Genomic DNA, 16,669 nt, shown 5'->3' with positions numbered 1-16,669 from the left:
ACAGCTACCGCTGCTTGGGACAATGGTGTCAGGTCCATTCATGCTGGATTTAGATAATCTCATACAACTGTGGGGTGTGCATTGCACCCACAGCACTGCTGCATCTCTGCTGAATTCCTCCCCAAAAACATTTTTATTTGAATTATAGCCACAGACTCAAGGCCTGCGCACTGTTTTTTATCTCGGGCTATTTTATTGTTTAAAAAATAAATCATGTTTCTTTCTGTGTATTCTTATTTTATTCATTTATTATTTGTATTTTTTAAATAGTCCCCTGAGTGCTGGTCTAACACCTGAATTGCCCCATTGGGGATAAATAAATGATTATCTCTCACAATTAATCCATTAATCAAAAGCAAATCAATTATGAAATGAAAAAAATGTTGATAATCCGTGAATCGTTTAAGGCCATTGTTGATCTCAAAATTGTCCAAATCCTCTGATTTCAGCCTCTCAGCAGTTAATATTCACTCATTTCTGCCGTGCTCCATGAGAGCAGACTGATTATGTTTGTATTTAATCAAAATAAGACATTTGCCAAGAGTTGCCTCTACTTTGGAACACAATGTTTCCACTTTTGCCTATTTTCTGACATGGAACGGACCAAAACAGTAACTGAATCATAATCAATTCATGAAAAAAATGAAAAAAAACAATAGTCACTTTCAACTTTAATGAAAAGAATGACGATGCGGCCATAGTGTGAATAACGTGTAATTTACATGCAGTTACACCTGAAGCAGCCTCAGTAGTGTATATAAACCTAGTAGCGCTTCCTTTCACATTAATCAGTAGCCAAGAAGTCGCTCTCAGTTTCATAAAGGTTGGTGAGTACAACAGCACTCCCGCTTGTGTGGGACATTGCTGAATTGTTGTTGGTTTGGCGCAAGCATTAAACAATACCAAATCAACAACAATAATCAGTTGCACTAATGGGGGGGAAAGAAAGTTGTTGTTTTTTTTGTAAATAAAATAAAATAAATTAAAAAATCAATGGATTAATCAGATAGAATAATCCATTTTGAACATATTCTTAGGGGACTGAAATAAACATACACCCAATATAAAAATAAAAGAATTTGCAACCTGTTGTGGTAAGAAAATGCAATTAGCCACGCCGTCAGTACCTGAAGGTCGCCTTGGGCTAAAAGCCAGAGAAACGCTTCCAAACGAGAGTCAACAGGGAGTTAAACATTCACACATGGGCCCAGCATGCTTTTGAGTGCGCCTATCTGTGTCCTACGTGTGTTCAAGTACAGTGCATGTCTACCGGGCGGAGCTGGAAGCATCTCGGAGGAGAACAGCTGTTGAATGGCGCCGTAGCTATTTGGTCTCATCAGCAACGTGCCGTTTTAAAGAGCAAAGGAGACACGTCAGCATCCCTAAATGGCAATAAGACATCATGAACACGCCGCAACACTCTCACCCTCCTTTTCTCCGTCTCTCTTTCTTTGTAATCCCGCAGGACTTTGCTCCTCTCCCCAGCCACTGTACAACCAGCCCCCATCCTCGGCTCCCCGTCCCGCAACAAACCGCTCTGTTGCTAGGAGACTGGAGGGTTTGAGTCGGCTGCCCCCACCCCCGCTGGCAGTCTTGCACACACACACACACACACACACACGCAGACACACGCACATTTACACGTGCACACAACACATATATACACGTGCACACACACACACACACACAAGTGGCTGATGGGGAGAGAGGAGCAGTCCTGCACACAGGCAGGTCAGGAGGAGGAGGTAGGGCGCTTCACAGGAAGCAGCTGGGTCACAAAGGCAGGCCATGAGAGATGCAGGAGACGCATCACACCGCAAATCAGCTCCACGGGCAAACACAGAAATAGGGTGTTGACATGCAAAAATATCCCAAGCCAGGGATTTAGCAGGGACCTTAAAGGGGAACTTTACAATATTGTAAAGTGTGTGAATGAGGGGAAATAGCACTCCTTAATAGGGCCGGCTATTGTTAAGTTCAGAAACTCACGTTTTGATTCCTTTACGTCGCGATTCAATTCAATTTAGATTTTATAGGTCACAGGTGTAAAACTCAAGGCTCAGGGGGCCAGATCTGGCCTGCCAGATCATTATATGTGGCCCGCAAAAGCAAATCGTGTGCTTCAATTCCATGATTCTCGGTCAAATCTGGAGCAAAATTTTAAATTGTCTTAAATAATAACATTATGATATTGCAAGCATTTTTGTTACCAAACCCATTTTTACAGTAACTTGATCAATAGTTGGACAAACTATCACCCTTGTCCTTTGATTTAAAAACTAGTTATCCTTCAATTTGTTGTGTTTTTGAAATGGTGTCACAGTCACAACGACCCTTTAAGGGAAACCCTAACTTAATGTTGGACAAGAGTTTGACACCCCTCCTTCAGGCCGACTCGATATTGATTCAAATACTTTATCGATTCAGTGAAATTGTGGTAGATATGTGGTATATCACCTCACATTTCTGAGGAATAAATCATCAGATAATGAATATTTGCACAATAATAGCTTATTTGTACCTATGGCGTACAAAAGAAAAAAAAACATGACAGTTCTGTACAAACAGTGAAAAAGCAAAGTGCATGTAAACTTTAATAGTATTTTGTTCATCTTGGAAATGGTGATGAAAATGATAATCCAGCCTGGGACAATTTACAAAAGACCCTACTTTTGTCTATTTCCTGTGTTATGGATTTACAGGGGACTCCAAAGTGACTCCAAATGTCAGATTTAAAAGTTGAAGGCGCTGGCTTGTTTCTGGTTGCCGTTTTGTTGTGTTTTGGTTGCGGACCTTCGTCCATACAACGCGAATGACACACAAAGCGCCACCCACTGGCTCGGAGGTGAATCGCTTCTGAGGATTTGCTGCATCAATTGGGGAGGGGAATATTGTGACGCATCAATGAATCGATATTTCTGCCTACCCCTGCTCCATTATATTGTACTTTGTAAAAACATACACCAATGATGTCATTAAATCGAAATCAAAATAATGTTACTGCATTAATTGAGTGGCCATTGTGATGCTCTTTCTGGTGCGCATGCCTTGGCCACCAGAAAGAGGCAGTAGAAGACAAAAAGACAGCTATACTGTTAATTGAGACGTCTCAATTCCTCGCAGTTCATCAGTATGGCAATAATATGAGTCGTTTTTCACAGAGGATAAAAAAAATATATAGCTGTGTACGGTTCTATATATTTTATTCATGTGTTGTTGCGCCATTTGAGTTCATTCGGTTGCTTCAACTGTTGTAACGCCGCGACGTAGATGTTAGCATGAAGCTAATCGACTGAAAGACGAAGCTAGGTCTATGTTTTAAATACATAAGGTGGAATTCTCTTAGTTTGATGTTGAGTTTGACCGTAAACTTCAACTGGGAGTGGCAACAAACAGCTTGAAGCCTCTTTTTTTCAAGAATTGTTCACGACTTGAGTTGAGTTCACTGCCACCATACAGCGCTCGTGTCAAAGTCAAAGCAAAAAAAAAAATGTAATTGTCCGAGAGACGACTCAGACCTCAAAAAACTCGTACGTCGAGTCACTCGTATCTTAAGGCACCACTTTATTTGTTAACACTGTCGAGAGAGAGAAGAGAAAAGATCTGTAAAAAAAAAAAATAATAATAAATAAATAAATCATCCTTCTCTGGCCTCATCTTGTGCCTCTAATTAGATTTTTAGTGAAGTGAGGCTAAATTAAAATCTTCCTAGCGGTTTTAACACTGCAAACCCTCGTTTAACTTTTAAAGTCAACTTATGACAAAATTATAGCTGCTCGATTAGGTCTTAGATGACGGCAACTGTGTTTTAAGGTCTCAAAACAACAAAACAGTGGCACACTGACACCAACGCACTTTGCCAAATGTCCTCATCTAAAAACAATTTATTCAAACAATGAAATAAACCTTTGACTCCCCCTGAAGGAAGACAGACAAAGGCCAAAAAAAAAACAAAAAACATGACTCACTGATGCAACACAACCGCTTTAAAATCTAATTTATTAATTTCAAATGTATCTGATTATGCAGAATGCATAACGAATCCTAATTCTGTTCTACCACTACCGAGGACCGTTACGGTTAAAATAAGAACACATTTAAAGTCTATCATTAGCCATGTCGTCATCAAATTTCCATTCGCTGCTATCGCAGGTGACCTCTTTGTTCATGTCCCATAATTCTCATTTCCATCAATGGTGTACTTTACTCCCACTGGACTAACAACGCTTTGTTAAGAGTGTCTCAAAGTTGGAAACCAACTTCTTAAACAGCTAACTTACAATTCCATTGCAACATGCTGCCAATTTCTTTTGTCTGAGTTTGTTGTCACATTTCTGGTCGGGCCAATTACACATTACTCGTGTACACACTGTAGTAGTCTCGCCACGCTGCACTGGTTGCAAATCTGTTGTTGACCAATACTGGCCACTCATGCCAGAGCAGCATCTGCACCACTTGCACACTGACTGAGGAGTATCTGCAACATTTGCACAATCAACATTGTCCCATATTATTGCGCTACTAGTCACTTTAAACCGCATACACTCCTTGAAGTCTCGGCGCCCTTTGCACAATGGTTCATTGCACCGGACTATTGCGAGATTAGTCATTCGAACTGCTCTAAGTGCTAGAGGACTCTGCATCCTTTTGCACAATTGTCAAAACAAAATGTACCAGATAACTAGCAACCCTTTATTGCTCAGAGTGACTGTTTTTCTCAATGTCTTTATGTCTCCAAAGTGTTCTCTGTCAATTGACTGTCTGTTGTCGTACTAGAGCGGCTCCAACTACCGGAGACAAATTCCTTGTGTGTGTTTTGGACATACTTGGCAAATAAAGATGATTCTGATTCTGTTTCTGAGAGTGTAAATAAACAGCTTGGAGCAAGCACGCATTGACTGTTTTTGAAGGACTCGTTGTCATCTGCCAAACTGCATCCTCAGGGAGGACGGTAGTATACTACAGTGGTGCCTATGGATATGAGTGCCTTGACATGTGAATTTTTCGAGATATTGCTTCACCCATATTCTGTCTTGAGATATGAGCAAGAATTTGAGATACGAGTGCGTGTCAGGCCCCCACCGCTAAATGGTGGCAGCAAACTTCTCAATATGGGGCCACCCTCAATTTGCATTGGCAGCCAGCCTTGCAGTGGAAGGACAATATCAGCTGGTGGCGCTAATGCACCATTAAACTGGTTTTCTAACCGCCAATAGACACCACAGAAGAACAAGGAAGGCCAATACATTAGGTATAGTTGTGTTTTGTGCTCGCATTTTCTGTGTTCGCAGCTTACGTGGAGAACAAGTGCTATTACTGTTTGTTTTTATACAATACAATTCTGTTGAATGCCCATTAAATGTAACCATGATGCAAAAACTGTTTCAATCTTTCCATTCGATTTAATGAGGTCATTACTGTATGAGATTGCATGTTATGTTTGTCATTAAAATACAGATTACAACATTAAAATGGACATTACAACATTTTTGGTTGTTTTTTGTTGGAGGAAGGCTGTATCGGATTAATGGCATTTCTATTCCTTACAATGGGGAAAGATGATTTGAGATTTGAGTGTCATCACAGAGCGAATTCAACTCTCAAGGCACTACTGTCCGTAGACGATAAACAATTAACACCCAATTCAGCAATGTCCCACACAAGAGGGAGTGATATCGGGTGGCGTAGTATCAGTCTATGTGCAAACGTAGCGTATCGTATTGGTGCATCCGTATGCATGAATAAAAAGGGAAGTAAAAAGATGATTTCTGATGGGACAAGAAGTCTGCAAATATGAGCTAACTCATGGACAAAGGAGGTATCCAGTGTGTGCACGTATGATTAATGGTGGCAGGTTAAGGTGCATATGACATCAAATCGGGATAAGAGATCATTACCCTCATCATTTTTTTCCTCCGCTCCTTTCTATTTCTTCATCGCTACCCGTTCTTTTTACCATCATCCTCTTCCCTCTGCCTCAGCTCACAAAGCCTGTCATTAAATCCACATTAGGTGCACCCAGCTCCAACCCTCTGTCCTGTGCGTGTGTGTGTGTGTGTGTGTGTGTCTGCGCGGCAGCTCCCATGATGAACATTATTGGATAGCAAGTGTGGCATTCCCAATATCTTACTGAACCGGCGAGAGTAGCACCGGTCCCGGGACCGTCTCTGCGGCCGTTCTGCTCTCATATGTAAATGACCTGCACATGCATCATCACAGAGTCCCTTTCCGCGGTGTCTCTCCGTGATCACTTTGTTCAATTCTGGCCTGGGAAAGGTATAATAATTTTTATTTTTTTTTAAATCACAGTAGCACTCTGCAAGGGGGGATTATTGTCGACTTAAAGACGCGTGTGGGTGTGTTAGGAGTGGAACTCTGACTGTCTCCCCACACAGGGGGGGAAGGCCCCCGGGCCAGTTAAAAATGGTGTTAATTTCTCCTCCTATGGGAAAGAAAGAACAGTCTCTCCATGGCAACAGAGAGGGTGCTGATGGGAGGAAACGCGGAGCAGGCGATCAGCGACCCCCTCTTTGTACCATCCTGCATATGTGCACAAAGTAGTTATCACACATGTGCCTTCTGTACTTTGACATGAGTGCAGATACAGCTAAAATGACCACATTTGTAATATTTCTAGATGAATACAGTGGTGCCTCCTTGAGATGCGAGTTTAAGTCATTCCATGATCAAAACACTCTCAAATCATCTTGCCCCATTGAAATGAATGGGAATGCCGTTAATCTGTTCCAGCTTCCCCGCCAAAACTACAAAATATTATTTGGTTTTTGTTAAGGGAAAGTACGTAGCACTATATAATATTGTTCTTTATAACGACATAGAGTAAAAGCATAATTCAATAGAATGTAAAGAATTAAACTGTTAAATGCTGCAATTCAATTCATTGTGATGTTCCTTCGGGAAGACTAGCACTTCTTCTTGGACTACAATTGTCAGTGACTCAGTAAGTTGGTGTAATATGAGTCATTTTCCACAGAGGATAAAGATTATATGCATGTGCGTATTGTAATATCATCTGTCTACACGTGTTCGGCCAGTGTTTGTATTCAAATATCCATTGCATAAAGGGTTCTAAAACCGCGACTATCGACGCTAACTGTTAGCTGACAATTCTTAAGGCAACATTGCTTGGTTGCTTTGAAAACACAACTTTGTTTGATGTTTCGTTTTGACAGCAAGCGTCAACTGGGCGTGGCATTAAACAGCTGAAAGCCTCTTTTTGGATGGATTGTTCACTATTCGCCCAACTGCTGCTCATTGTGAAGTGAGTTGACTTGAGTTCACTCCCACCATACAGCACTCGTACCTCAAGTTTGCGCTCGTACGTCAAAACAAAAGCCAAAAATCAGCTGGTGTCTGGAAAAACTCCAAAGGGCTGGTGACTCGTATCTCAAGGCGGCACTGTATTTGCTTGTAGTTAACTCGAACAAAGACATTCAATCTGAGCACACACCTCAACACCTTCATGAAAACAGAATTGAGGAGGGCAAAAGCTCATGAGCGGTTCCCAACTACGAACAGCTCTGCGATTCTCATTTAGCGCGGTGTACATTTTGGAGCCCTGGGAGTGAGGCCATGTGGTCCTCTGATAAGTGCCGCCAGACAGCGATGAAACAAAAAGTCCGGACAAAAGCATAGGAAATTCGAAATGCAAAAAAAGTATTTATGCAAATGCTGGGAAATAATAGGGCCGGTATTCTTTTGACTCTGTGGCCCTTTCCCGAAAAGAGGGCCTCTCAGGGGAAACGTGGCCTAATTAATCAGATAATAATGATGATGTTCCCCTTCTCGGTGCAAACATCTCCGGTCCCCTTTTCAAGACCTGAGATGGTTAAGAATAATCAGCTCCGCTGCACAAAGACGACATCCCAATGAAGTCCTTTAGTTTGTAAATTGAGGCACTATCCTGAAAACACCATGTTGGTCTGTTTAATTGTCTCCCTCCTATCACAAAAAAAAGGACGAGACTGTCGAAAGCCAGTGAATTTTCTTTATTGATCCCTTTTTAAGCCTTAATGAGAAACGGGAGCCTTGTGTTATTTTACTCGAGCAAATAACACAAGATGCCCGTTTCCCATTTGGACTTAAAGTCATTATTGAAATACATTCAGTTTACTTTTGTATTTAACACCAAATAAACAAAGCAGGCATATCTTTATTATTTATGGATGCCAAGATCAAATACATGATAACACTGTGAATTGATCAGCACACTTTACTCTGATTGGATTTGGACTCATCACCTAAGTTCAAAATAGAGGTGCAACAATTAATCAACAACTAATCGAAGATCAAATAACTGGACAACTATTTGGATCATCGATTAATCGTTGAGAGACATTGTTGAACTGGGAAAACAATCATCAACATGTTGTCTTATTTTCTAACATGTTACGGAACGCAACCAGTAACTGAATCCTAATCAGTTTAGGTTTTTGCATTTTCTGCACTGTCAATTTGAAATAATGTCCTGTTTTTGAATGAAGGGATGGAAATGGAAAAATGTTGTTTTTTTTAAATCCGATTCATCGATTAATTTAAAATTGTAATAAAAAAAAAAAAAAAACGATGTACAGATTAATCGATTATTAAAATAAGCGTGAGCTGCAGCCCAATTCAAACATCAGGGTTGTCCTGCATCTTTTTGTTGTTGTTGATGCTTTCACTGCATCGTTGCAGGCTTCACCAGAGTCGCGTGATTTGTCAACCGCAGAACGGCCACCGAAACCTGCGGTGACGCTAATCGCAGATAGTTACAGCTTTCAGTTGACATGGCAACTAAAAGCAACAGCTTGCAACATATATTTTTGTTATGTGTGTAATCTTCAGTACACTCTCACGTGAAGGCAAATGCATTTTCGGTAGCCTTGCCGGTGCTTTCACGGGCTGGAATTGTGTGGAGCATCTTTCTTTCGTGTCTGCCTCTGGTCCATTCCCCCTCCTCCTCTGTAGCGTCGTCTAATCAGGACATAATGGGAGCTAAACAAGGTTGCTTCTCCACACTGGGGGGCTGCTGGGAGAGCTGTGCAGAAAGAGGGTGAAAGAACACCGACACACAGGCGACTAAGAAGAATTCAGTATCTGGCTCGGACAGAAGCCTCTTGAAGGAGTCGCTACTGTTCGCCACGACTGCGCCCAGCCTTTGTCCCATCACGCACTGAAGCCGCCTTGTACGCTGGGCGGACGCATAGAAGAGACCTTCTCTGTGTGCACATCATCCAGCGTCCCCCACCCATCCTCCCGTCGTTTAGCCCCACGCCTGCCCCCCATACAGAAACTTGGCACCGTCCGGTAGCAGCTGCGGCGGGGCGTCCAATGCCCGAGCTCCGGTGACACGCCCCCGGGCCGGCAGCCGTACGGCGAGGCCGCGACCGTCGTGTTAGCGCGTTGGGACGTCTGCGCGCGTTTGCGTCACTTTCACGCTGGACCGCTGAAGCCTATTGACCACCAGCCGCAAACGCGAAAGGAATGACAAACAAACCAAAATTGCCCCAGCGGGCATAAGCATGCATACCAATTCAAAGAGTGGTTGCTTCTGACTCATCACTAGCCGCAGCTTGTGTTGCCTAATGTTTTGTTTGTTATTTCCATTTCCCAAGCGGTGCTGAGTTAGAAAGAGGTCTCCCCCTACATATGATATTGCCGACAAAGTATGTACAATCCTCTCCGGTATATAAAATCACTGTGTAAACACACTGTGCCATTAGAGAGCATCAGGTGTGCTGCGGCAAATGATGCAATTTAACTTCATTGGTCCCAAAATTATGATGTATTTACAACAAATAATACAGTGGTGCCTTGGGATACGAGTGACTCGACTTCGGAGTTTTTTTGCCATTCGGCGAGCGCAGACTTGAGATACGAGCGCTGCATGGTAGCAGTGAATTCAGTTCACTTCACAATAAACAGCAGTTTGGCAAACATTGAACAATTTCATCCCCCCCCCCAAAAAAAAGGCTTCAAGCTGTTTATCGCCACTCCCAGTTGAAGTTTACTAACAAACTAAACATAAAACAGATACACGTTGTGCAATTTAAAACGACGACATGGCTTAGACTCTCTGTCCCCTAGCTGAATGCTAAAGCTAAATAGCATCTATGTTGCGGCGCTACAAACGTTTAACCAACGAATTGAACACAAACGGTCCAGCAACACATGTAGAGAGAAAATATAACAGTACTCTGTCATTCTTTATCCTCTGTGAAGAACAACTAATATTAGAGCCATACTGGTAAGCTAAGAGGAGTTGCACTTCTCAATGAACAGTGTATTGTATTGTCTTATACTGCCTCCAGGTAACAAAGGTGGGCACACCAGAAAGAGCAGCACAATGGCCATTCAATTGATGTAGTGTGACAAAAACTTCCAATTCTTTTAATTCTATTTGATGATGTCATTATTGTCTATTTGTATGAAGCACAATATTATGGACTGATTTGGATCATTCTCCTGCTGGAGAACCCAAGTGCGCTTCAGCTTGAGGTCACAAAGTCATGGCCAAACATTCTCTTTCAGTATTTTCTGGTAAAGAGCAGAATGTGCGGTTCCATCAATTTGCAGCAAGTTGTCCAGCTCCTAAAGGAGCAAAGCAGCCCCAGACCACCACATTACCACCACCACGTTCGACTGTTTGTGTGATGTTCTTTCTCTGAGATGCCGTGTTACATTTATGCCAGACGTGACGAGACACACACCTTCCGAAAAGGTTAACTTTCTTCTTGTCACTCCATATAATAGTCTCCCTAAAATCTTGGGAATCATTCAGATTTTTCTATTTTTTTGGAAAAGTAAGATGAGCCTCCATGTTCTTTTTTTGGTCAGCAGTGGTTTTGGCCTTCGGACTGACCATTTTTGCCAAGTCTCTTTCTTATTGCCGAGTCATGAACACTGAACTTAACTGAAGCTGGTGGGGCCTGCAATTCTACTGATGTTGTCCTGGGTTCCTTTGTGACCTTCTGGATGAGTCGTCTCTGGGTTTTTGAGCTCACTTCTGGAGGCCGGCCACTCCTGGGAACGTTCACCACTGTCCCATGTTTTCCTCATTTGAGGATAATGGCTGGTTTTCTGGAATCCTAAAGTTTTAGAGATGGTTTTGTAACTCTTCCGAGACTGATCGATGTCAATGATTGTATTTCTGGATGGTGGCCTTTTGTTGCAGCTTTTTGAGCTCTTTTGACCGACTTCGTGTAGTCAGACAGGTTCTATTTAAGCGATTTCTTGATTGAACAGGCCTGGAGGTAATCAGGCTTGAGTGTGGTCATTAAAAGTGAATCAAAAACTTTATTAATTAGTTAATTAATGATTTAACGGGGGTAGGGGCATTACTTTTTCACATAGGGCCAGGTAGCTTTGAATATATATTTTTTTTTTACTTATAAATAAAACCACCTCAAAAATGCATTTTATGTTTACTTGGGTCTGATAATTACATTCATTTGATGATCATAAACATCAAAGTGGGGATACAATGCAAAAATATAAGAATTCTAGAAAGGGGGCCCAATAGTTTTTCACAGCACTGTCCATAATTAACCAATGGAGAATAGGCGCCTTGGCTCAACAAAGGTTAGTCAACACCGTGCGAGAGGTGGGAAGAGAGAGATTTGTCCCAAGAACAGCTGACTAATCAATGCTACCGCAGGAACTTTTATCAAAAGAAAGCTGCGCACAAAAGCCACTCAACACATTTGGAGCAGCTCGTGCACCTGCAGAGACTCTTTCCACCTGCCCTCTTGTCCTGAGGGAAACATAATATAGAGCGGAGATTAGCGGTGCCTCGAAAAGGCGGTCGGCCCACATCTAAATTGTGCAATCACACAGGTGGAGCACCTGTGGAAGGATCGGCACTATTCAAAAATATCAACACATTCGCTCCCTAATCTGTGCTGATACAATATGTCCTCTGGTTTGTTAACATAACACGGGCGGGAGCCGGCGGGGTGATTATTCCCAGAAGTCCCACTGAAAACGGTGGTCCGAGGGGGCGCTGTTGAAGCGAGCAAGATTACTTGACTCCTCAAACCCTGTGATGTGTCGTGGGACAGATGAGCTGACCTTTACTTTTCCGCGTCACGTCATCATGCACGCACAAGTGAAGCTCAGCACCAACTGTGTGCGTGTGTTTGTGGGGAGCTCTCAGACCCTTTTGTTTCATGCGCAGCCCCGCATGCGCGTGCACGGGCGCCAATTAACCCCCCCTACCACCATCGCAGTTGCGTCCGGCCTGTGATATGCAGCGATATGTGACTTTAGTCATACGTGTTGTCGACAACAAAATGCGTCAGCAGCCAGCGGCGGCGGAGCACACAGGTGTTGCCAGAGCAACGAGCGCCTGCGAGTCGATCCGCATCCTGGCCAGGACAATGAAAAGTGCCACTCGGGCTACCCGGTCACTGTCAGTCAGTCATATTTCCTGACTAAAACAGAGACATTTACATGAAAACAAACGCACGCACGCACACACACACACGCTTGTGCGCCTGTCACTGGGTTTAGATGGGACAGCGAGGGCGCGTGTCGTGAGTAGGTGATTCTGCCACCCCCCATCCCCCTACCCCCCTCCAAAGGGGCACCCTGGAGTGTCCGAACTGCACACCAACGCACATGAGAGTCGTGCTCGGTCCGGTGCGAAACTGTAACGCCGCACATTGTCCATTTCGGTGGCGCTCGGCTGTCACGGCTGTGCACAACAGCCTCTCAGCATCGCCACAGCCGGGAGGCACCGGCGTTGCTATGGCAGCAGGGATGAGAGTGCACGCGCGGGGCTGCTCTGGCTGGGATACGCACGCACGGACAGAGTGAAGCCTTATCGGGGTGGCGGTGGGACCACCGGATTTGAGCGGTGACGGACGTGTGTGCTCAGAGCATTGAAATCGAGACAAGTTCGAGCAGACGGTAACGGGACAGCTCACAGACACCGCGCACACGCACATGCACACTTTACCGTTGACTTGACCGGGACGTACAGCACGGGCTTCCCCGGAGCTCCTTTCTTGTTGTGCTCTCCCAAAACGTTGGTTCCCACCTGAAATCCTTTGGACTTCACCCAGAATTTGAATTTGGCGTTAATGTGGCTGTTGTCGACGTACACGCCGTCCGACTCGTCGTTCTGCAACAACGTCTGCATGATTTTGTTATATTTCCGCCGGGTGACGGTCTTTGTTTTGCCCGAGTCTCCGTAAGTGCGGAGACACCAGTCCTGAAATTCACTGAACATCTCCGCCTCCAACACGACCGGGCTCCGGCTCCGGCTCCGGCTCCTTTTGGGCGCATCCACGCACGCCGCCTTCTTGGTTGCCATCGCTCGCGCTCGCTCCCCCCTTTCTCCCTCTCGCTCTCTCTCTCTCTTCTCCACGTCTGGATCCAACAGCCCGGCTAATAAAGAGCACACTTGAGCGGGGCCCCGCACCCCGCACCCCCAACCCCCCCCACCCCCCACCCCCCACCCCCTCCGTCCCACGTCCGACGCGGCTCGGTTGGGCTTCTGGGACGCGCTTTGGTGGCAAGCGAGTGACCCGGGGCGGAATGCAACACACCTGTTTGCAGCAAAGTAGCGCTGTCCCGACCGTAGCGGTGATAAAATGTCACTTCCTCAAATTAGGGGCTGAGGAGCAGAGCGGGTAGGGGAGGGGGGCGTCCTGCACCGGGGCGGCCATCTCCCACCTGTGAGTAAAACCTTCTTGTTGAGCTCAGAGGAGAAACAACACGTCGCTTTCCGTTTCTATCGACCTAATTCCGATTTGGGGCGCGGGGTGGGGGTCCGGGTCCGGGTCCTCCTCCTCCTCCTCCTCCTCCTCACACCTGTTTGAATGGCATCTCACGCGCCTCCTCGCGTTGTCGCCCCTCCAAGCGAGTCTCCGATACGCGCGCGTGCGTCATCGGAACACGTCCCGACGACATGCGCGCGAGCCGCGCACAGCGTCCGATTTAAGGCGGAGAGGAAAATGTTGAGGTGTTACCGTCCCGTTGTGCAACAAAACGGCACCGGGCTCCTTTGTATGATTGCAAAAAAAAAAAAAACGGTCCTCACTATTGCGCCGCAATTGAAAGAGGAACATGAAGTGAAAGAAAGAAACGCTCCATCTGTGCATTTCTTTTATTTCATCTTGCTTCGTTCACCTCTTTGCGAACCTCGTGTGAGCATGATCACAACCTGCCACGAATGCAAGCGGCACACCATGTCCGATTGAAGGACGAGAACACTTTTTTTTTTTTTTTTGCACATCCAGTTTTGTAGTAAAGCTGCAAGATGGGATTCAAACGTCCCGTTGTGCAACAAAGCACGGGGTTCTCTTTGTTTGATTGCAACGCAGTAGCTGCGGGCCTCCAAATAAGACGTTTACAATTCGAACAGCAAAATCAAGTACGGATTGCAGAGAGGAATTCGTGTCTCGGCATTGAAAATGACAAGATTGCAACATCAGCGTGCAGAAAAAAGAACAACAACCACACAAAAAAAAAAAAAAAAAAAAAAAAAAAACCTCATTCCTTAATTCACTTTCACTTCGTGTATCTAAAAAAAAAAAAAAAAAAAAGATGATTGGATCCTCAACGTCAGCACTTGTCCACAGGCAGGAGGCTGAAATGCATATCTATATTAAAATGAAGTCCATATGAAGGAGGAAGCAGCACATATAGTCTGGACGTTTTGTTTTGTTTTTTTTCTCATTGGGGGGCTTGTTTGTACAGTTCTGCGCCTGTGTGTGTATGTGTGTGTGAGAGAGAGAGAGAGAGACTCCCCCTGGCCTGTGCATTACAGGCCCGAGCTGGCGGTGGGGACTGCTGCTGTTGCCATGACAGCAGCTCAGCAGAGTCTCTGGCCGTGCAAAGGGTGAGTGGGATGCCCCGTCCTCATGTCTCCATCCGCACTCTCTGAAAATGGAACGTCGGACAAAAAGCCCCACCCTGGCAAAACGAACTGCAGCCCAACGCCACGTCAAATACAGCACGAGTGCGCGTGTGGTGATTGGCCGGAGCCTATGCAAGCCATTTCATCCCATTTCATCATTTGGTCTCCAGCGGTCTTTTCTCAGGACTGGCCTTGTTCTTTCCATAGGTTCCACATCGGCGGCACGCCAACGGGGAGGGGCGGGCGGGTGGTCGAATGGGGCGGTGGCCCCGGGGCACCCGCCCAGGCCGGGGGCATCCGAACGGGCTTCGGTGGGTATCCGTCATCGTACGTCCCGCGTACGCACAGACGTCAGTGCAGCGATGTCTCGCGCTAATCAGTAATGATTTCGGACCAACGTGCGTGCTCAAGAGGCAAGCGGCAACCTATCCTGCAGTTACACACGTGCACCGCATTCAGATTTGGACAAACATTTGGGGACCCCCACCCAAAACGTATCCAGTCGTCCCATGGAGTGGACCCACCTTCATTATATGGCCTGATGAGTTCATAATGATAGCCAAAGTACATTGGTGTCTTGAATTAAGAGTTAATTGGTTAGTAATTAATCGACTTTCCCCATTTGAAACAAATGAGAAATACCGTTAATCCGTTGTACCGGGGGGGGGGGGGGGTAAGAAAATAGCACACTACAGTATTGTGCTTTATAAAAAAGAAACAGCAATGACATAATGATATATATTTCTTGCAGTGTGTGTACCTAGGCCACCACGGGGCAGTATAATACACACATACACGTGTATAAACACGAAAAAGCGGGCACAAGCGCTCAGTATGCTGCAGTAATATTGGTCGTTTTTGGCAGAGGATAGAGAATAGACAGTATGCCTGTGAGTATTGTCATATTGTCTGTCTACATGTGTTGCTGCGTCACTTCTCTTGAAATATGCATCGCTTCAAAGGTTATAAGTACTGCAACATCAACGCTGGTTTCGTTAGCCCGTCCGTCCGTGCCGCGAGCATTATTCGAGTGGACTTGAGTCAGGCAAAGTTGTGTGCGTGGCTTGCTTAAATATACACAAAGTGTAATTCTCTTTATTCGATGTGTAGTTTGACGGTGAACCTCAACTGGTAGCGACATTAAGCAGCTCGTAGCCTCTTTTTGAAGAATGATTGACTATCTGCAAAACTTAGCGCTTGCTGTGCCCTTCCCTGCCACCGTTGAGCGCTCGTAACTCAAATTCTTATTTGCAAGTGAACGCAAACACTCGAAAGGTCGGTTCACCGCTGACAGAGGTCATGATTCTGCCTCACGAGGACCAGGTTAGGACCCTCCATGTCATTTTATACTGACCGTGAAAGTTTGCCACTAATTTCTACAACTGCAAATTAACTTTTGCTCAAAATTTGACATCCGTCGTCAAAAACGATAATGAGTTATGGGTACTGTAAGGTACTCAACTCCTGTCCACCGCAAGGGTCCAAAATAAAACTCCTCACTTAAATCCGCAGGATTTTCACACCCACCTTGGGGCAGTCAGGTGACCCGTACCTGACAAACTGGACTGTGCGAACAGCATCGCTCAGACGTGCCCCTACAAAGGCCTTGAACTCATTTTCATATCCTGATCTTATTTGTGACGCACCCTAGTCATACTCATAGCTAAAGGCTGTGCATGTATTTATCACACATCCCCTGCATGTGAGCGAGGAATCGAACTGACGGGGGGAGGGGGGGGGGGGGGGTGCGTGAGTGTTGAAGTGAAGACAATGCGTGGCAGACACACTGACGGGGAGTGATGG

At 45.1% G+C, this 16,669-nt stretch overlaps 1 protein-coding gene across 1 annotated transcript in view; it reads right to left on the bottom strand.

Moving 5' to 3' along the window:
- Nucleotides 1–13,408, bottom strand: part of nol4la (nucleolar protein 4-like a) — a 39,122-nt gene extending 25,714 nt beyond the window's left edge. The window contains exon 1 of the mRNA XM_061674003.1: nt 12,962–13,408. Coding sequence (XP_061529987.1) covers nt 12,962–13,318 — 357 coding nt within the window. The 5' untranslated portion in view covers nt 13,319–13,408. The remainder of the gene's footprint in view (nt 1–12,961) is intronic.
- Nucleotides 13,409–16,669: the final 3,261 nt, after the last annotated feature.

The sequence above is a fragment of the Phycodurus eques genome, chromosome 1, assembly GCF_024500275.1.
Source record: "Phycodurus eques isolate BA_2022a chromosome 1, UOR_Pequ_1.1, whole genome shotgun sequence".
In the NCBI taxonomy this organism is placed as follows: Eukaryota; Metazoa; Chordata; class Actinopteri; order Syngnathiformes; family Syngnathidae; genus Phycodurus; species Phycodurus eques.
This window is presented reverse-complemented; position numbering and strand designations above follow the sequence as displayed.